Genomic DNA, 21,949 nt, shown 5'->3' with positions numbered 1-21,949 from the left:
CCTATTAACCCTGCCCTCTCCCAACCCTGACACTGGTTCCTCTTTATTTTTCTGTAGCAGTGTATTTGTATTTTTATTTCTTTGGGAAAGATTGTATGGTGCACATGGGTGTGTGTGTGTGTGTGTGTGTGTGTGTGTGTGTGTAACCGTAACTATAGGCAGATTTCAAGCACCAAAACTCACTTTTAAGTATTTAACCAGCTGAGAAACGAGGGAATAGAGAGAAAACATGGGAATAAGAGAGGTGGTTTTGAGGTGGGAGCTACCTCGACATCCACAAATCATTTTCTTTTCCCTCACGGTGTTGAGTCTTCCTTAATCCCTAGAACACAGTAACTCCTCCAGCTACAGAGACAGCTGGTGGTTTCTTAACATCATTTATTTTTTATGTAATTCATGCTTGCTACTTAAAAAAAACCACACTGAGTTGTGTAAAATAAAAAGTAAAATTCCCCCTTCACTCCTGTAGAACTAGCTACTAGGAATAGTTTGATGAGTATTTCCCAGACGTTTTAAAAATATGCTTTTAAGTGTGTCTGTACATGAGTGTGTGTGTGTGTGTGTGTATATATTTTTTTAATACAAGTGGAATCGTATGCTTTTTCATTCACTAGATCTTGGACAGATTTTCCCGTCAGTACATATAGATTTACCTCATTCTTTTTAATGGCTGCTTGGTGCCTCATAATACGGATGGACCATGATTTATTTACCCAATCCTCTGTTGAGGGACATCATTTTGATTGTTTTTCACAGATGAATAATACATTTTAAAAGAAACTGTCACCACGTGCTACCTTATTCACCAGTCTTTAACTATCACGGTTTTAGTTTGTGTGCCTTCCGTGGAAGAAACTCTTGGCATTTTATTTTTGTTTTCTCAAGTGGGTAGTATTCTGTTATAGTGAAAAGAACCAGATAGTGAGGGCTTTAAAGTCCGGAGCTCTCGTTTCCAGCTTGGCCGTTTCTACTCCCTCTGGCTTGGAGCGAGGTCATGTGTCTACCTGAGGCTCTTCGTCCATGAGATGACCTTCCAACTCAGAGCTGTTGTGAAGAACAAAAGAGTCCACACAGGGAAGGTGGCTTCACCCAGCCCCTCCGAGGCCCTCTCATCTGCCTGGCCAAACTGCAGAGTAGTAAACAGTTTTCTCTTTTTGCCCAGATTTTAGATGACTCCATCCACTGGCATCTTTCACCCTAGGGATAACCACCCCAGCCATGTTTTCTGGCCTATTTTGAGAGAACTCTGCCCCAGAGTATCAGAGGAATTCAAGTAAGTGTTATCAAGGTAGACAGATTAGGAAATGGAGTAACTGTCCCCAGCCCACTGATTAAAGGGATGCTCTGTCTTCCCTCGGAGAAGCGTCTCGTGCTGTGAACCATCGAGGGCCGGATGCTGCCCGAGCTATGCTAAGCTGTTATTTAAGTGGCTGTCCCCACTGTCTTAGCCATGAAACAATAGACCCAATGAAGTGCCCCTTCTGCAGCACACCTGTTCTACATCTTGGCAAGAACAGAAGTGCCAGCTGCGGGCACCTCCCCGGCAGATGAGGTGACTAACTGAGAACGCCACCCCTGCCAGCGCTCTGGGTGAAAAGCCTGGGCAGAACTTAGTCTTCTTCCAAGTTCTTTCTGGGGCTCCTCTGACACTGAGCTGAGGATGGACATGGAGAGTAAACTGAGGTGGGGGGTGAAGAGAAGTCCGGGTTTTTTGGATCCTGGGAACCTCCGGATCCCCCACCTGTGTCAGCACACCTGTCACCCGGCTGCTAGGTGGGTGCCTGACCGCACTGAACCCGGAGGTTATGTAGACCCTTATCCCTTTCCCTCCTCACCCACCGCTCAAATCAAGAGACTTCTTGAGGGGGTGGGTTATTTTCCTAGGGCTGCTGTAACAGATGCAAACTCTTAAAACAACAGACATTTAAAAAAATCTGAAATCAGGGTGTTAGCCGGTTTGGTTCCTTCCAGGGGCTCAGAAGGAGGCGCCCACCCCACTCCATGCATCTCTCCTAGCTTTGGTGGTTGCCAGAAACCCTTGACCCTCCTTGATTTGTAGGTTCATTCCTCATCCGGAGAGCCGAACTCAATTACATCACAAGGACCCTATTTTTCAAATAAGGTCACATTCACAGGTACTGGGCGTTCAGTCTTGGATGTATCTTCTTGGGGGTCCACTGTTCAACCCACTGTGGTGGGATGTGACTTTGGAGTCTGAATGAAAAAACATGGTTCATCAAACACTGCATTTCCTTTATTAATTTTTAAAGTGAATTTTAATGATCACATTGAGGAATGCGATAAGATATCCACATGGACATGTTTATCAGACACTTGTAAAATATTGGAGTTGGAGTCAGGACGAAGCTATAGAGATTGATCTGGAAGCCTTGGAAACACAGGAGAAGAGAATTAGAAGTTTCCTCCTAGCTCTAAGTTTCTGTGATTTCAAGTTTAAAATAGAGGAGTAGAGAAGGGGTGGCTGGTTTTAGTAAACGAGGCCAAGAGATTCTGACGAATTCTCCAAGGTCGATTTCTTTTTTATTTATTTATTTATTTTTGGCTGCATTGGGTCTTCGTTGCAGTGCACAGGCTTCTCATTGTGGTGGCTTCTCTTGTTGTGGAGCACGGGTTCTAGGCGCACGGGCTTCAGTAGTTGTGGTGCACGGGCTCAGTAGTTGTGGCTCGCGGGCTCTAGAGCACAGGCTCAGTAGTTGTGGCTCACGGGCCCAGTTGCTCCGCGGCATGCGGGATCTTCCCAGACCAGGGCTCAAACCCGTGTCCCCTGCATTGGCAGGCGGATTCTTAACCACTGCACCACCAGGGAAGCCCCAAGGTTGGTTTCTTATACTTCAAGTCCTTCATGAGCTCTACGTTGACTCTTAGGAAGTCTTTCTCCTTAAACAGCCCCAGAGTCTTCTGAGACAAAGCTCCAGGATTCATGGAATTCCAAAGGCTTTGTTCTAGGAGTTTTTCCTTAGAACCTAGAGCTGTCTTCAGTTGCCTGCCCAGGTGACAGCTTTGGGGTAATAGTAGAGCAGACTCATTAATTTTTTTTTAACTTTTTACTTTATATTGGAGTATAGCCGATTAACAGTGTTGCGATAGTTTCAGGTGCACAGCAAAGCGACTCCGCCACACATGTACGTGTATCCATTCTCCCCCAGACTCCCCTCCCATCCAGGCTGCCACATAACACTGAGCAGAGTTCTGTAGGTTTACTGCTCCCCGCCACCTCAAGCTGGAGGTGAATTACCTTTGCGACGAAAAAATTAATCCATCGATCTAAGACAGAAACGGAAAATTTTGTTCAAGCCGAACTGAGGACTATAACCCGGGGACAGCCGCTCAGAAAGTTCTGCCTGTTCGAGGTCAAAACGCAGTCACAGGGGCTTCCCTGGTGTCGCAGTGGTTGAGAATCTGCCTGCCAACGCAGGGGACACGGGTTCGAGCCCTGGTCTGGGAAGATCCCACATGCCGTGGAGCAACTAGGCCCGTGAGCCACAACTACTGAGCCTGCGCGTCTGGAGCCTGTGCTCCGCAACAAGAGAGGCCGCGATAGTGAGAGGCCCGCGCACCGCGATGAAGAGTGGCCCCCGCTCGCCGCAACTGGAGAAAGCCCCCGCACAGAAACGAAGACCCAACACAGCCACAAATAAATAAATAAATAAATAAATAAATAAATTTATAAAAATACTAGGTAACCCAAACATAATTAGAAAGGTACATTAAAAAAAAAAAACCCGCAGTTACATGTTTTGAGACAGAGGGCTGTGTGTTAAATGATGTATTATTGACAGTTTACACAATCTAGCAAGTAGTGGGTCATGGCCCATCATGGCCCCTTACAACATCAGGAAGGAATGTTATCTTTTAAGGAGTTGTCTTGTTGATGCTGGGAGAATATTGCTCTTCATGGTTGAGCAGGTATTTCTACTGATGCGGGAGGCTTGGTTGATGCATAATGTAGATACACGGTGCACAGGAGAGGGGAGAAAGGAGGCTAAAGGGCAGAGAAAAAAATTTTTGTTTAAATTTTTCTTGTCCTGCCATAAAATTTGGATTTTATTTCACACCCTCTTTGACGAATGTGAGCTTGCAATGGAGGGCAAGAAAATAAAAGCCACAATCCACGTGATCATTTAGAAGTCACCCCCACCACAGTCTTTATCTCACATTCTTTCCTTTTTTTCCCCCTCTCTTCTTCCCAACCTTCTAGCCTGTGTTGGGTACCTGCTATGACCATGCTATCACAGTGGGAATAAAAATATGAGTAAGATACAGTGTGTGTCCCTAAGAAATTCACAGGCTTGTGAGGGGACCAGATCCAAAAATAGACAATTCTCATGCAACTAGATAACTTTAACGATGGAGATAATAATAATAACAACAGTCACCATTTATTGGCCTCCCTCCTATGTATCTACCAGGCATGGTCAGAAACAGGCATGATCACCTATCATCCTTACAAAACTCCCATTTTATAGATGAGGAAACTGAGGCTCTGGAAGATTAAGTTGCCCAGTTAATAAGTAGTAGTAGTGGGGCTTGGAAGCTTGTTTGTTGGATTCCAAAGTTCATCCTTTAATTCCTGTGATCAGGAGCACAAAGGGAGGAGCCCTATCCAGCTGGACTGGTGGGAGGCTTGTCATTGGTCTGTGGGACTTAAAAATAGGGTATCACCTTTTATGAATTACAGAGCGTCCGATGGTATCAGCAGGGCACACAACCAGAGTACAAATGCTCTTATCTTCTCCCCTTTCTGGCCCTCACCTTTGTCCTCTTCATCCCTGTTGACCTGACACGCTTTCACGTGGGTGGAGAGACTTATTTACCTTTGGGCTCTCTTTGATTTTTTATTGACCCTTTTGACATTCATTTGCTCTTCTAAGTACTATTTGAGCTCTGCAGCCAGTCCAGACCTCTGGACTCGTGGAGATTCCTCCACACACTGAGACACATCACAAGCTCATGAACAGCAGCTAGGGACTGCTCTCAGTAAATAAGAATGATGACCCGTGGCAACATGCAGGGCGTTTATTGAGCGCGTAAAATGTACTGCCTTCCGTGGCTGTTTCTCGCCTCGACATTCATCACATAACTGAAGGCCATGATTGATTCTCCGTCATAATGGAATCTTACACATGTGAGGGGATTGTAATTAACATGCCGGCATTGCTTTCTTCAGAAAATCTCGAACTGCAGATCCAGCACTGCTTGATGATAAATGTTTCCTTGCCTGCAGTGCTGCTGTCTCGTAGATCCAGAGCTCTCATGACGTGCAATATGCAGAACAAATGAGTGCAGGGTAGCAGGACCTCTTAAAGTGTGCAGGGTCTGAGGGCCGCTGGCCACCAGAACGCTTTGCTGACCTGGCTTACCGGACCCTTCTCTGCGGGAACATTACTTGGAGGAAAGGAACAAACATACATTCAGCCTCTGCTCCATCCGGGACCAGTCACAGATGCCCTGGGGAAGAAGATGAGTAGGAGCTTGCCTGCTCTCAGGGTGGACCATGGAGAGGACATGAAAGGCTCTGTGAGGGGTGCACCCATTCAGAAAACATCCTGCAACTCAGTTTAGCTGGTTCAGGTGAGCAGTTGGAAAGGAGGAGAAGAAAGTAGGCCGGCACTGTGCTCTAGACTGAGTGTTTGTGAGCCCCCCAAATTCGTGTGTTGAAATCCTAACCCTGATGTGATGGTATTAGGAGGTGGGCCCTTAAGGAGATGATTAGGTCTTGAGGGTAGAGCCCTCATGAATGGGATTAGTGCCCTTTAGAAGAAACTCCAGAGAGCTCTCTTGTGCTTTCCTCCATGTGAGGACACAGTGAGAAGATGACCATCTATGAACCAAGAAACAAACTGTCACTAGATCCTGAATCTGCTGATGCCTTGATCTTGGACTGCCCAGCCCACAGAACTGTGAGAAATAAACGTCTGAGTTTATAAGCCACCCGATCTATGGTATTGTGTTATAGCAGCCAGAATGGACCACCATACACTTCCATACTCTTACTATTATAGGCTCCCCAGCCTATAATATAAAGTGATTATTATAAGTAATACATTCCCACTGTAGGGATTTAGATAAACAGAAAAGAAAGCAGCAGCCATAAACCCACCTCCCCAGTGCGGGGCAGGGTGGAGGGGACCACTGTGAGCATCTCATATTTTATTCAAACCTTTTTTTAAAATAAAAAAAAAAAACGTGTTTCAATATGAAAATTCAAATTCATGCATTTCTTTTTTTTAATTTTTTTTTCTGCCTTTATTTTCTTATTTTTTATTTTTAAATTTATTTATTTATGGCTGTGTTGGGTCTTCGTTTCTGCACAAGGGCTCTCTCCAGTTGCGGCAAGCGGGGGCCACCCTTCATCGCGGTGCGCGGGCCTCTCACTGTCGCGGCCTCTCCCGTTGCGGAGCACAGGCTCCAGATGCACAGGCTCAGTAGTTGTGGCTCACAGGCCTAGTTGCTCCGCGGCATGTGGGATCCTCCCAGACCAGGGCTCGAACCCGTGTCCCCTGCATTGGCAGGCAGATTCTCAACCACTGCGCCACCGGGGAAGCCCAAATTCATGCATTTCTAATGAGACTTGGGCTGGATGGGACAGAGGCTGGGGGCTTCTGGCTTTGGGTCAGATCAGTTTCCAAGATCTCTGCTGAGTCCTTCATTTTACTTTCTTGGTTGTTCTAGGGAGTGGCGGAGGTTGAACTGGAACAAAACCTGAATCGGACTTTCAGAAGCTTCTTCAGAGCAAGTGATGAGGTGAGGGGTGTGGGGGGCAGGGTGGGGGGTGAGCAGGAAGGGGGAGCTGCAGGGGTGCAGGTCCCCAGATGGCTTCCCTGGGAGGATGGGGGGATAGGGGATGTCAGGGTCTGGGAATAAGCACCTTGCCTTCTTTTCTTTGACTTCTGTAGTTAGGGCAGTTAGGGTCGTCACTCCACTGGTCGCTTCATTAATGGGGAAAGGTCCTGTCCTCACTGTCACACACCAGTAGGGCTTTGAAACCCAGATCAAAGAAGGATTATAATGGTGACAGTTTAGAAATTCTGCTGTTATTACCATTACCATTTTCATATGGATAATTGCTTATCAAAGTGCAGAATGAATTGATGCTTCTAACCCTTTTCTTGAACAACCACAGGAGCCTAGAATGCTTTAACGCGGTAACCCCTGTCTAACACCCTCCTGTCTTACGTGTTAGGAGTCACTGTTGCTGTTGCTTTATCTGGTCCGTGCCTACTTAGATGGCCTGATTTTTGCCAGTTTCTTTGCTGACCACTTCTGGCACCTCACTCTTTTATACTGAGTTCAAATTTCTTTCTTCCTGAAGTACCTTCTTTTGTAGTTTTCTCAGTAAGAGTCTGTTAGCAGTAAACTCATAATTTTTTGGCCTGAAAATATCTTTATTTTGCTTTCAATCCCAAAGAACAGTTTATCTGAGTATAGCGTTCTAGGTTGACAATTATTTTCTTCTAGAAGCTTCTGTCATTGCTTGTAAGAAATTGGTCTCAGGTCTACCTTCTGGTGTATTATTTGTCTTTTAGTCATGTCTGATCTGCAGTTTAGCCCATCTTTATTTTTGAAAGTTGCATTTGGTTCTTTTTCAAAGCATTCTGATCTCTTTCAATAGAGTTTTGTTCTATTCTTGTTGTTCAGTTCCTTCTTTTGTCTTTAATCATTTTAAGCATACTCATTTTTCATTCTCACTCTGTGCAAGTTCTATTATTTGGTATTCTTGGAGAGTCTTGTTTTACTGTTTGCTATGTTTGCTGTCTCCTGCAATGGGGCTTTAGTGTATATGTGCAGGGTGTGGGGCAGGATAGTGAGAGAGCTCTGTAATTTGGGTTTGTGAGCTCATCTTCAGCAGCACTTAACTCTCCTCCAACCTGCTTCAGCTGAAATGGAGGAAATGGCCCTCCTGGGTGGTTTAGCATTTGCTTCTCCTGCCAGGCCTTCTGGTGGCATTACCAGCCCAAGCTCACTTTTGCTGTTGTTGTTTACTTCACTTAGCTGGGGTTTCCAGATCTCGTAGTGTGGATTCAAACCGAAACACGTGTGAAGGCAGGCTTATGGCTATGAATTCCTAGGGGAGCTTTTTTTGGTTTCCTCTTAGCACCAAACTGAATGGTCCAACTCCTTTGACATCTCTCTGTCATGGTGGGTGGGTTTTTTCTAGTTCACCCTTTAACTGAGGACCCCAGATTGACTGGATTCACCGTGGAGGAGTGGGGAGGATCTCATTTTTACCTTCGCATGTGACCTAAGGTCTCATCTCTTGCTCCCACTGGTTGATACACCCAAGTCCTTACATTCCCAAGACCCGCAAGCACCCAGGAGCAGTCTTGGCCTTGGAGCTTGGTTGTGAGCTGCCTCTGCTCTGACCACTCAGGACCCACCTAGCTCTCTTGGGCATTTAGCATGTTTGTACAGTCTGCTGGCACTTGTAGGGTTTTTAGATGCCCCGTTCCTACATATTTCCTTTGCTTGACCCATAACATCCTTTCTAACTTTTCTCCCTCCAGACTTTTCTCACCACGAACAGAGTCTGTGAAATGGGTAAGAGACATTCTCAGGAGGGAATGGAGACAGGAGGGCCATGATGGGAACCAGCCAAACGTTAAATGAGCGTTTCTCCATCTGCCAGCCCTGAACTAGTTAAGCCCAGACTTGCTTAACATAGATCCCTGCTGGTGAATCGCACTCACCCTAACCCTGGGCTGACCACACAGCCTTGGCTTCCTCTCCCCCATGAAGTTTTGGATTCAAGATCTTAAACAGTAAGAGCTTGGAGGACTCTCAGAGCTCTTCAGGGCAGATCCACCCTCTACTGATTAGGACAGAGACCCAGGAGAGGAACTGACCTCTGCAGGGTCACCTGGTGCAGGCAGAGCGGAAATCAGGCCAGACCCCCAGCCAGGTCTCCTCTGTCTTAGTGCCCTGGCCTCCCCTCCATCAGGCTCAGTTCCATCCCGTGAGGACAGCCCCTGTTCTCCCTCCCAGTGTGGATATAAGTGAGGAGCCAGAGCCGGGAGCAGACTGGTGCTCATCCCCTTGACTCCTGGACCCGGCACTGTTCCCACAGAACCTTGTTTGACCCCAAGCCTGTGACTTTGCCATCATTCCCTTGTATTTTTATTAATAATAATGATTGCTGTCACTTGTTTGAGCACCTACTGTGTGCATCAGACACTGAGCTAGCCCCCTTTAGTATCATTGTTTATATTTCTCGTGACATCTGTAAAAACTCTATTATCTCTATTCTACAGATGAGGAAAATGGGTCTCAGAAGAGTTACAAAATTTGCCCAGAGTGGCCAGGCTGGGGTTAAACTCCTCCAAGCCTAAAGACCATACTCCTCTCACTGGTCAGGAGCACCTCTCCCTTCCCTCCTTCCACCTCTTTACTTATTCATGTAATCAATCGTTCAGTCCTTCATTCCTCAAAAGTTTTGAGCACACACTTGGTGTGAGGCAGGGGCAGGTATCCAAACGCACGAGTCAGAGCCATTGCCCTCCGGGAGCCCAAGTCTCTTGGGGAGACAGAGAGCAGTAATGAAAGAAGGAGAGGTGGTGAAGGGTCTCAGAGGTGTTGGAACTTGGACACCTGACCCAGAGGGTGGGAGAGGAAACAAGTGGCTTTTTGTAGGAGGACTCTTTGTGAATACCCCAGAGGAGCCCAGCCTCAGCAAGATGGTCACCGAGGAGGACATCCAGTTCTATGTTCAGCAGTTCAAGAAGTCTGGTTTCAGGTAAAGAGAACAGCACCCCGAACACAGGAGAGAGAAGGTGGGCAGACAGGGGCTCTTCTGCTCTCGCAGTGCTGGGTGAGGCCCAGGGCCAGCTCAGTCCCAGTGAAAGCCTGGCCAGCCTCTGCTTGAATGCCCCCAGTGCCGGGAGGCTCATTATCTGACGATGCTCAGCCTGCTCGAGTTTGGAGAGTTCAGCTGTTCTCCCTTATGCTTAGGGCCCCCTTCAGAGCAGATGTTTTTAACTTTTTTTTCATTGATGACCTCTGTGAGGAACAGATGACAGCTCTGAGTTCTTACTTCAGGAAAACACAGAACCCCACGTAACCTCAAAAACTGCATACATGCTCGGTGGTGGGGGCGGTGGTTATAGGCTCAGCTTTACTGAGCTCTAACTCACACACCATAGAATTCACCCTCTGAGAGGGTACAGTTCAATGGTTTTTAGTCATTTCATGGAGCTGCGCCGTCACGATACGTTTTATGGATCGCGCCACGATCCATTTTAGAGTGTTTTCATCTCCCAAAAAGCAGCTCTGTTCCCTTTCACGGTCACCCCCACCTCCCCTGGGCCCCCGGTTCTGGTCACTCCCCCGTCTGCTCTCCGTCCCCCTGGAGCTGCCTATTCCAGACGTTTCACGTAAACGGAGTCGTACGCTGTGTGGTCCTTCGTGTGTGGCTCCTTTCACTCTGGTTCGCCCATGTTGTGGTCTCTGCCAGACTTCGTTCCTTTTCCTCAGGTCTGTTTTTATGCTGCGGTTCAGGGCCCTGCCCTGAAATCACTGAGAATCCCTCTTAACAGCCCCTTTTCTGCTTGTCCTTTCAAGTATTTGCATATTGCAAATCTTCAAAGCTCGTGAGTCCTTCAAGGGCGCTGCAGGTCACCGCGTTTCCATCCTCCTCCTCTCTCCTCATGCCCCCATCCTTCACTCAGACCCAGGGGCGCAGAAGGAGCCCAACAGCAGGACCGCCTTCGTCAGCCCAGCCCACAGGTTCACAGTGTGGCGACCTTGGCCGTGAACACCCGTGGTGGCCTTTAGACCCCAGTGTCTCCAGTATCACAAATTCAACCCTTCCCTAAGCATCTCCTTTCTCCCCCCCACCCCCACCTGAAGTGGGTGACAATTTAAGAGTCTCAGACTGGGGGACAGAGGTTCTCTGGAAGGGAACGTATAAGCCATCCGATCCGACCCCTCCTTGCACAGGAGGGAAAATTAGAAGTCCCCAAAGAGCACGTGGCTTGTCCAAGGTCTTTCCGGGCCCTCCCTTTCACCGGAAGCCTCAAGGGCCGGACAGCACCAGCCCATTCCATACCTGAGGATTGGGAGAATGCTCCAGGTACAGTCCTGGAGCCACCCTACCTGTCCGGAGGAGACACCGCGGCATCGCTTCCTGATGTCACATTAGGAGGAAGCACCTCCCGGTGGCCCTTTTCTGTGGGCTCCCTGGGACAGGGGAGTGGCCCTGGATGGTAAGGGCACTAAATCAAGCTCCCCCACCTCTTCCGAGACAGTCCCGGGAGAAAATGGAGAGTCCTGTAGGGCTGACTTCTGAGTGTCCCCGGATGCCCACTTCAGAGAACACCAGCCCTCAGCCCCGCGCTGTGCCTGCACCAGGCCATGCTCGATAAAGCCCAGCAGGCACGCAGGGCACCGGGGTGTGAATCCTGGGCTCTGTCCTCTTCCCCCTGCAGGAGCCTTTGCTCTTCCTGGGAAGACTGGCTCTATGCTGAGCGGGTTGCTGGTGGGGTCTGTAGCACAAGCATCTACTAAAAGCTTTCCTCTTTTTATTCCCTCGTCCGCCCCTCCCAGGGGGCCTCTAAACTGGTACCGAAACATGGAAAGGAACTGGCAGTGGGGCTGCAAAGGCTTGGGAAGGAAGGTGAGTTCGGCGCTGTTCTCCTCCCCGACGAGTCACCCTTCGGGCATCCATGGACCCAACTGATAGGCCGCTGGGTAAGAGCCCGGGGTGGGCAGACCGGCCGGCTGCTTTTGGAGGTGCCTCCACTGCAGGATTTCCTCTTAGGGCCTCTTTTGCTGCTGCTTCTCCTGGAAGGGCAGAGAGTGGGGAGAGGGTGGGGACAGGGGTCTGCCAGGTGACTGCAGCAGCGGTCTGGACGGCCTAGGTCTCCCGGCGGTGCCCCGGCTCAGGGCGCAGGTGGTCCAGTTAACTCCCAGAGGTAACAAGGATGAATCTCCTGGCTCACAGAGGAACATTACGTGCTCTTAGAGAGACGGGGCTTTAACCTCTGGCTGCGCCACCTCGACCGAGTCAGTCCAAGTCTCAGTTTCCTTGTTTGTCAAGCAGAAGCCACGTTTCCAACCCCTGGGTCTGCAAAGGGAGTAATGGGGACCCTGGTTTACATTCAAAACATTAAAAACCTAAGGGAAATTGCATTTTCACGTTCCTCAGCTCACTCGGTAGCCCTGGCCATCTTCTTGATTCAGTCACAAATGAACGGCCCTCTATATGCCAGGAATGGTGCAAATAACACAGGCGGGGTCCTGACCTCACGGGGTTAGGTCTTGAGGCAGCAGAGCATAAAAACTGTGGTTCAGAACAGGCTGGGCAGAGAGTCGGCCTAGGAGGTAATCCCTGTGTGACCTTGGGCAAGGCACTTAAACACTCTGTTGTCCGTGGCCGCCAATATGGAAGTGACAAGAACGGTGCCTACCTCAAGCAGGAGCTGTGTAAGAATCATGTGAGTTGACGCACATCAAATGCTGAGTTAGAACAGTGCCTAGTACGTAGTAGTGGTTTAATTAATGCTCTTTAGCCTATCATCACTCTAATCTGTGATGGACAAAAATGACAAAACTGCAGTTTGATTGGCAGACTCTCTCAAAGCATGAGGGACGAGGAGGAGGTCCTCGGGGAGGTGAACCCCGATGGCAGTAGGTTTGGGGACCCCCTCTTCTGCAGTTTCCTTCCAGATCTTCCTCCTCTCCCACCTCCTCCCATTGCCTCCACCACCACTTTACGTTTTCACCTGGAACATTCTAGAGTGTCCATCCCACCCCCACAGCAGCCTCAGGATTCGTTTCAGCCACAAAACCGCCCCTGGGTCTTCATCCCCGGGTGAACGGGGAACAGTGAGAAGCGCACAGTTCTGCGTTATAGGTAAAAAACAGTGCGCATTCCTTACGCAGGGACAGTGAACGCCGTTTGGAAATTGTCATGGTAGCGTGAGAACACAGAGTAAAAGGAGGTTCTCTTGACCTTGCGGTACCCCATGTATCAGTAGACAAAAAGTGAAGTCCCTTTGCTGCCTGTAATGTCTGTCACACTGGCCCCAGCGTGGCTGGCCCAGTCACACTCTGGCTGCCCTTGTGAAGCGTCCGTTCAATTCATAGAAAAGGAATATTGATCTCCGTCTAAGGGCATCTTTCCTCCTTCCCAGTGCCATCTGTTTGGTGTCAGGAATATCAGTCACACAGAGCGGACCACACGCATGTTCTTACTTATACACACGCACACAGAGCCTGTGTGGTCAGTACGTGGCTGAATCCATCCATATGAGAAAAACCCAGTTTTTTCCTCCTGTGTGTCTCCTTTACTTTCACACAAATCACTTTCTTGCTGACACTTCTTATCACCAAATGTGTGGAGGTTTTTCCACACATCACCAAGCAGTTCTCTGCAACACCAGCTGGGTGGCCTACCATTTAACTCAGTTCTGGTGCTGTCTACCGGAGACAGCGTCAGAGCCCACAGGTTAAGGGCTCAGTCCCACAAGTCTGCTCCCCACTTCAGATGCCAACCCCAAGTCCAGGTTGTTACCTGCGCTTCCAACTGCTTGGCTATAAATTGGAGGCTCCCAGGACTTCCTCCTTGGGTCTATTAATTTTCTAGAGTGGCTCACAGAACTCTGGGAAACACTTACTTACGTTTACTAGTTTATTAAAGGATTTGATAAAGGACACAGATGAACCGCCAGACGAAGGAATCCACAGGGTGAGGTCTGGGAGGGTCCCAAGCCCAGGAGCCTCTGTCCCTGTGGAGCTGAAGTGTGTTATCCTTTTGGTGCGGATTTCACCAACCTAGAAGCTCTCCGAACTCCATGCTACTGGGATGGAGACTTCCTCACGTAGATGCGATCAATTATTAACTCCATTTCCAGCCCCTCATCCCTCTCCCCTTCCAGATGTGGGGCAGGAGGAGGTAGCTGAAAATCCCAAGTATCTAATCATGGCTTTGTCTCCCTGGTGACCAGCCCCCATCCAGGAGCCCAGCCAGAGTCACCTCACTGGAACAAAAGACGCTCCAAGTGCTCTTATCTCTTAGGAACTTACAAGGGTCTCAGGGGCTCTGTGCCGGGAACCAGGGGCAGAGAGCAAGATGTACGTTTTCTAATCTCGCACACCATCATTTCAGATCTCTAGTAATAACTGGTGCCTCCTTCACGCAAAGCACGTGGTGGAAACAAAGCCAGACCACGGTGGTGCTGTGAGGGGTCTTCCGCGGGGGAGTTAATAGTGGAGGAGGCCCCGCGGTGTGAAAATACCGCCTCCTTGCCCGGGTGGGGGGGGCCTGAGGACGCAGGCTGCTTCTCCTTCGTTATCCCTCCCCAGATCCTGGTCCCGGCCCTGATGGTCACCGCGGAGAAGGACTTCGTGCTCGTTCCTGAGATGTCCAAGCATATGGAGGACTGGGTGAGGCAATGGTCCTGCTCGGGGCCGTCGGGGCTTCTTGGAGGAGGGCACGGGCGTCCCAGAGGCTGCAGAGCGGGATGTTCGGGGGAACCACGCGCTTGACGAGGGCTTCCTCTCGGCAGCATCACTGTCGCCTCTTGGGAGCAGCGATTAAGACTGCTGCTTCCTGGACTTCCCTGGTGGTCCAGGGGTTAAGACTCCACGCTTCAGGGAACTAAGATCCCGCATGCCACGCGGTGTGGCCAAAAGAAAAAGAAAAACTGCTGCTTCCTTTCCCCTTCACTGATGCAGTCTCTCATCACTCACTCATTCTTTCATTTCCCGGGCTTTTCCTGGGCACTTAGACGAGTTGGGACAGTGCTAGGTACCAGGGAGGTAAAGAATGAGGTGCAGCCCCCACCCCGCAGGAGGTCATGTCCAGCAGTTAACCCCACATGCACGAGGCTTGTGTGGACGAGGGCACAGCTGGGAGCGAGGGCTGCACAGAGGTGCTGACCACTGTCCCTGACCTTGAGGAACTCCTAAGCCTTGCCCGGCAGAGAGAGAACGGGAGAGGAGACAGGGTGTTGAGAGGTGAGGATGGATGAGAGAGGTCAGAGGGTGGGGCTGGGAGGTTATCCTGAGCCCACTGGGCCAGGCTGAGCTGTGTGGACCTATGGGTGAGGGGACTGTTGAAGTGGAGAGATGGGTATCAAACCTGTGGTTTGGAAGCACACTCTGCTGAAAGCGTGGAGGTTGGTAGGGATTGGGAGACCTGCAAGTGGGGTCACCGTGACTGCTCGTGTATCCTGGCTGGATGCGGAGAGCATTCGCCTGCACTTGGCCGTGGCTTTGTTAGCGTCATCCAGTGCGGTGGACAGAGTGTGTTTCAAGGGATGTTGCCAAGGACGCCCTTTGTGGATGGTGGAGCCAGTTAAGGGAGGGCTGTGACCCACTTTGGGGATTCAGGTGCCAAAAGGGAGACTGAACAGCCCTGCGTGCAGACCACCAGGGAGGAGGGAGGTGACATGGGAAGGGAACGCAGTCATGGCTATAGGGCAAGAGCCAAGCTCGATCCGGCATTTTCCAGGCAGTGAACGGGCCAAGTCCTAATGGTTCTGGAGGGAGACAGTCTGTTGTGATGAGTATGGGTCAGCCTGAATTTGAATCTTAGCTCAGCCACTCTCTGTGTGGCCTTGGGCCAGTTACCTAACCTCTCTGAGCCTTCATATTACCCAAAGGATCATGGTCAAAGGTAAATAAGGCAGGGCTTCCCTGGTGGCTCAGTGGTTAAGAATCCGCCTGCCAGTGCAGGGGACATGGGTTAGAGCCCTGGTCCGGGAAGATCCCACATGCCGCAGAGCAACGAAGACCGTGCGCCACAACTACTGAGCCTGCGCTCTAGAGCCCGCGAGCCACAACTACTGAGCCCGCGTGCCACAACTACTGAAGCCCACGGGCCTAGAGCCCGTGCTCCGCAACAAGAGAGGCCACCGCAATGAGAAGCCTGTGCACCGCAACGAAGAGTAGCCCCCACTCGCCACGACTAGAGAAAGCCCGCACAGAGCAACGAAGACCCAACGCAGCCAAAAATAAATAAATTTATTTTTAAAAAAAGATAAATAAGGCAGTGCATGTGCAGCACCTAGCACATAGTAGGAGCTTGATCAGTGGTCATTCCTTTCCTAAATCATGTGGGGTTTTCAGGGGGGTGGCCCACAGGGAGCAGAGAACTTGCCTTCTGCCATTTACTTTTCCGGATGGGGTTTTCTTCCAGATCCCCCACCTGAAAAGGGGTCACATTAAGGATTGTGGACACTGGACACAGATGGAGAAGTAAGGAGATGGGGGTCCCTGGGTGGGGGACGTCAGGGCTCCCTGTTCGCCTCCAATAAGCCGCTTGCTTTACCACCTCTGCCTTCACCTGAGTGAGGGAGTGCGTCCAGACAGATGCGAATTGCCTTCTGTTCCCTTTCCAGGCCCGCAGAGTTGAATCAGATCCTCATTGAGTGGCTGAAGACTGACGCCAGCGACCCACCGGAGGTCTCGAAGCTTTAGGGTGTGACTTGTGTCAGCCGCCAGCAGGCACTCCAACCGCTTCATCTGCTGGGGGCGCTTCTCTGGTACCCGGATGGGGCCTTACCCGCATCTCTCAAAACCAGCAGCGTTGTTCTGAAAGGGTTTGCAGCAAAGAGTGATTTTCTCTAAATGAAATGAGTCAGATTTGACATAATTTTAGATACAGGAAAAATCACGTGTGATTAATTCTCTGGGTATAAACGTATCCCTTTATGTCTAAGGATTCTGTGGGGGACAGAATGGGATGGCCAGGGGGTGATTTCTCTTTGGCTAATCAAGTCAACGTTTTGATGATGCAAAATCAGCAGTTGAGAAGCTTTTCAGCAGAGGTGGGAACTCCTTTATTCAATAAAATGAAGACAGCTGCCATAGTGCTCCTTGTGTTCTTGGGAGGAGAGCAGAGTGATTGTTCTAAGAAAGTGTCGCGTTTGGGTGAACACCGTTCCCTCCGCTCTGAGTCTCTCTACGAGTCTCTGCGTGATCTGGAACAGTGCTGTCTGGTGGAACTTTCTTTTTTTATTAATTTATTTTATTGAAGTATAGTTGACTTACAATGTCGTGTTAATTTCTGCTGTAGAGCAAAGTGATTCGGGTACATATGTGTATCCATCCTTTTTCATATTCTCTTCCATTATGTTTTATCACGGATATTGAATATAGTTCTCTGTGCTATACAGTACGACCTTGTTGTTTATACATTCTATATGTAGTAGTTCGCATCTGCTAATCCCAAACTACTAATCCATCCCTCTCCGGCCACCCCTCCTCCTTAGCAACCACAAGTCTGTTCTCTATGTCTGCGAGTCTGTTTCTGTTTTTTAAATAAGTTCATTTGTATCATATTTCAGATTCCACATGTAAGTGATATCATATGGTTTTTGTCTTTCTCTTTCTGACTTACTTCACTTAGTATGACAACCTCTAGGTCCACCCATGTTGCTGCAAATGGCAGTATTTCATTCTTTTTTATGGCTAATATTCCATTGTATATATGTACCACATCTTCTTTACCCATTCATCTGTTGATGGACACTTAGGTTGCTTCCATGTCTCGGCTATTGTAAATAATGTTGGAACAAACATAGGGTGCATGTATCTTTTCAAACTATAGTTTTCTCCAGATATATGCCCAGAAGTGGGATAACAGGCTCAGAGAGCAACTCTATTTTTAGCTTTTGGGGGAACCTCCGTACTGTTTTCATAGTGGCTGCACCAATTTATATTCCCGTGGAACTTTCTGACACGATTGAAATGGTCGGTTCTGTGCTACCAGATAGAGTGGCCACCAGCCACGCGTAGCCATGTGCCCTGTCTCCCTGCTCCGTTGGCATGGTGTGCTCACCAATCTATGTTCACCTCCCTCACTGCTCGTTCTGCAGGGCAAGCTTGTGGACAAGGTGGTGTCTCCAGGCTGAATTCTGAATTAGGATGAATGTAAATTAACCAGGCGGAAAAGGGTATGTATGTCCAGGTGTGTGCAGAAAAGAAATGTTAACAGCTATCATTCTTAAATACCCCTGTGTGCCTGGAGCCCTACACTGACCATCTCTTATCCTTCCCATTTAACAGATGGGAAAACTGAGGTTCAGATAATTTGCCCAAGGTCGCTTGGCTAGTGCGGGGCAGAGCCTAGATTCAGATGCATGCTCTCTGGTTCTGCAGGTTGAGCTCCTTCTACCAAAAGCTCTTTTCTTTTCTAAATCTGGGGTGAGACTACCCAGATCAAATCCCTGCTCGGCCACTGACCACAGAGTGACCTCGAGAAAGAGGTCACTGTGCCTCAGTTTCCTCTATTAGAAAAGGACATTAATAGCACCAAACTCATAAGTGATCGTGAGTATTAAATGAGGTAATACATACAGGGCCCTAGAACGGTGCCTGGCACAGAGGAAGTGCTACTGAAGTATTAGCCATAAAATTTCTGGTTTATCCCAGGATGAGGCTTCTGAGGGCTTTAAACTTCCAGCCAGCCCACCACCACCTCCTCCCTTTTGGATCAGAGAATTAAAGGACTCATTTAAAAAGCAAATGTGTGCTCTGGGGGAATGACTACAGAAGCCGGCTAACAATATTTCACTAACTGCGTGTGTCCAGGCTTATTTGTCCGGGATTGGTTGGAGGAAACAAGAATCTTAGAACATCTCTCATCTGAAGAAGCACAAGTAGGCAAACCTATTCGGCCTGTCTCCGTTTCCAGTATTCTCCCCAGTAATCTCTGTAAACCATTCAAAATGTTCAGAAATTCTACTCTTTCAGCAAATAAGGGCCGGACGAATCTAGTTCATAGCATTGCGACACAAATATCACCAGTCATACAAGATTGGGGGCCATAAAAAAAACGCTCCATTGGAAAAGGTCTTTAGGTCATTCCCGAAAATACTTTTCAGATGCCTTGTTAAGTACAAGTTGTTTGAAGTATGTTCAAATTGATTTGATTTTTAAATGTTATTTTTATTTCAGACTACAAAGGGCATAAATAACAAGTGTATTTACCTCTGCAGAGGGAATTAGCTTTTTAAAAGAGGCATGAAAGACCCCACCCACATATCAGTGAGATCATAGAGCTCCCTCCAGGGAGCTGAGATCACTCACAGGTTCTGTCCTCACACTCGATGGCTGTCAACTAGCAGGGTCCAAGGTTTCCAGGAGAAATAGCTTCTAAAAATGCATCTATTTAGAACATGTGACAAAAAGCTATTCCTGTCTCTCTTGGGGTATAATGAACCCATGGTGTTAGGCCTGGGAGTGACTCTAAGGCCCACTGTTCACACTGACATTACCATGAGCACAAATTAAAACTAAACAATGGCTAAAATATGTAGGTCAGAAGTTCAAAGGTTTTGGCAACAAGAATTGGGTGGGAAATATCATGCCTCGCAGTTCAAGGGAATCCATCTGGCAACAAATAAAATACTTTCTTGGCAGTTGCGGAAGTTTCTCCCCAGTGTTGGCTGCTGCACCCAATTGTTAATTGTTTCTTCTGCCAGACTGTCAGGTTCTTGGGATTGGAGCCTGACTGTCTAGGTGATTCATCCTTGATCCTAGCCCAGTGCATGCCTGGTGTTTTGAATGGGTAAATGAGTTAAGTTTCAAATGCTTGACTTTTGATGTCCTGCTTCATGAGATGGACGACCAATTGTCTGAGTATTTTCACTGTCCCAAGCCTTGGTAGATCTCTTACTGTTGGCATGTGTGCCGATAGCACTAAATTCAGGAGAAGATATCCAGATTCTAGACATCTACACATCTTCCCTAGGATCCATTGGATAAACCACGAGGGTATGTCACTGAGCTTCTGCTTCATGAAACAAATGTGATAATTATTTTAATAACACAGTTGAAGTATTTGAAGATACTGTAGGTTTTTACAGCTTTCATATTTATAAGGCATAGGTAGTCATTTTGGCAGTTTACCTAAATACATTTTGTCTTATTTCCATACATATTTCCTGGATTTTGAGGCCGGCACCTGCTTTAGAAAGAATACCAGTGATACCCCTATTCCTGTAAATTCACTTTTTTAAAATTGTGGTCAAACTTGCATAACATAAAATTTACCATTTTTCAGTGCACAGTTCAGTGGCATTAAGTACATGCACATTGCTGTGTAACCATCACCACCATCCATCTCCACAACCTTTTCATCTTCCCAAACAACCCTGTCCCCATTAAACACTAACTCCCTTTTCTCCGTCCCCCAGTTCCTGGAAACCCCCATTCTAGTTTCCGTCTCTATAAATTTGGCTACTCTAGCTACTTCATATAAGTGGATTCATACTGTATTTGTCTTTTCGTAACTGGCTTATTTCACTTAGTATAAGATCCTGTCAGGGAGGAAGAAAACTTTCCTCTACCCTTCTATGTTCTTCTGGCTGGTCTAAGAATTAAATTGACATGAGATAGATTAACAGGAAAGATCAAATTTAATTTTGCACATAACGGGAACCCTACATACATGAGAGGGTCAGAGGGAGAAAGGTAAAATGAGGTATATATGCCACCCTGAGCTAAGGAATGGGATAGGAGCCTGGGGCTTCCAAGTACAGGAGGGTCATTCACAGGATGATAAAAGGAAGAGCAGATGCTGGGTACTTAGGTATTTGCCCTGCCATATACATGGTGCCACTCAGACAAAATTTATCTCCGGTAATAACTCTTTTCTGGGAAAAATCCCCAATTTAAATTCTTGTAGGTAGTTGAGGGAGGAGCAGTAGTTTCTCTTGAACCCACAGGGGCTCTATTGCCTTTAGCTCCTCGTGCAAAAGTAACACATTTTGCGGAGGCTCGTTCTGAGCCCCTAAAATCCTCAAGGCTCATCCATGTTGTGGCCTGTGTCAGAATTTCCTTCCTTTTTAAGGCTGAATAATATTCCGTTGTATGTATGTTCCACATTTTGTTTATCCAATCATACATCAGTTGACACTTGGGTGTACAAGTATCTCTTAAAGCCCCTGCTTTCAGTTCTTCTGTGTACGTACCCAGAGGTGGGATTGCTGGATCATACGATAATTCTCTCCACTGTACTGTTTTCCACACCGACTGAATCATTTTACATTCCCATCAGCAATGCAAAGGGCTTCAATTTCTCTACATCATCATCATCACTTGTTGTTTTCTGAGCTTTGGGTAATAGCCATCCTAATGGGTTTGAAGTGGCATCTCTTTGTGGTTTTGATTTGCATTTCCCTACTACTAAGTGAAGAGCGTCTTTTCCTGTGCTATTCACCATTTGTATATCTTCTTTGGAGAAATGTGCATTCTTTGCCCATTTTTAAATCAGGGTTGGGTTTTGGTTGTTGAGTTGTAGGAGTTCTTTATATATTCTGGATATTAATCCATTATATGATTTGCAAATATTTTCTCCCATTCTGCAGGTCATAAACTCACTTTTTAATCAAGTAAAAATTTACTTCCAATTTTAAAAGGACCTGGGTTAGGACCTAACCTCTGTTTTGTATGTAGTTCCTCACTGTTTTCCATAAAGTTACTGCCAAGATGGATGGGCAGAACACCTCAGCACTGGGGAGCTTGTGTGACTATTCGGCTTATGTCAGAATTTGGAAGACAAAAACAATTCTTTGTTTATGCAAATCAAGGTAAGAAAAATCCAGAGAAAGCCCCAAACAGTGGTCTTTGTTGCCATTGGAATAGATTGAGGAGATGTATTATTTGGTCACTGTCTCCATCAGTTATCCTGGACTGAGATGGAAAAGAACCCTAAGAAGCGGGGGATACTTTAAACCTTGCCATCCAGCTTTGTCATTTGTTGAATGAACTTTATGCCTTACAGCAGACTTTTTATTTATTTATTTTTAATAGATCTTTATTGGAGTATAATTGCTTCACAATACTGTGTTAGTTTCTGTTGCACGACAGAGCGAATCAGCCATATGCATACACATGTCCCCATATCCCTTCCCTCTTGAGCCTCCCTCCCTCCCAGCCTCCCTATCCCACCCCTCTAGGTCATCGCAAAGCACCGAGTAGATCT

At 47.8% G+C, this 21,949-nt stretch overlaps 1 protein-coding gene across 5 annotated transcripts in view; it reads left to right on the top strand.

Annotated features, from left to right (window-relative positions):
- Positions 1-16,825, top strand: part of EPHX2 (epoxide hydrolase 2) — a 64,926-nt gene extending 48,101 nt beyond the window's left edge. For 3 of the 5 annotated variants that reach the window (XM_059926843.1, XM_059926844.1, XM_059926845.1), the window contains 7 exons: positions 6,694-6,765; positions 8,526-8,559; positions 9,649-9,751; positions 11,560-11,629; positions 14,320-14,400; positions 16,157-16,215; positions 16,359-16,825. In XM_059926843.1, coding sequence (XP_059782826.1) covers positions 6,694-6,765; positions 8,526-8,559; positions 9,649-9,751; positions 11,560-11,629; positions 14,320-14,400; positions 16,157-16,215; positions 16,359-16,437 — 498 coding nt within the window. In that variant the 3' untranslated portion in view covers positions 16,438-16,825. Of the gene's footprint in view, positions 1-6,693; positions 6,766-8,525; positions 8,560-9,648; positions 9,752-11,559; positions 11,704-14,319; positions 14,401-16,156; positions 16,216-16,358 lie in introns of those variants that run through there. The other 2 variants (XM_059926846.1, XM_059926849.1) reach the window with 2 other exon arrangements.
- The last annotated feature ends 5,124 nt before the right edge of the window (positions 16,826-21,949 follow it).

The sequence above is a fragment of the Balaenoptera ricei genome, chromosome 6 (assembly GCF_028023285.1).
Source record: "Balaenoptera ricei isolate mBalRic1 chromosome 6, mBalRic1.hap2, whole genome shotgun sequence".
Classification (NCBI taxonomy): Eukaryota; Metazoa; Chordata; class Mammalia; order Artiodactyla; family Balaenopteridae; genus Balaenoptera; species Balaenoptera ricei.
This window is presented reverse-complemented; position numbering and strand designations above follow the sequence as displayed.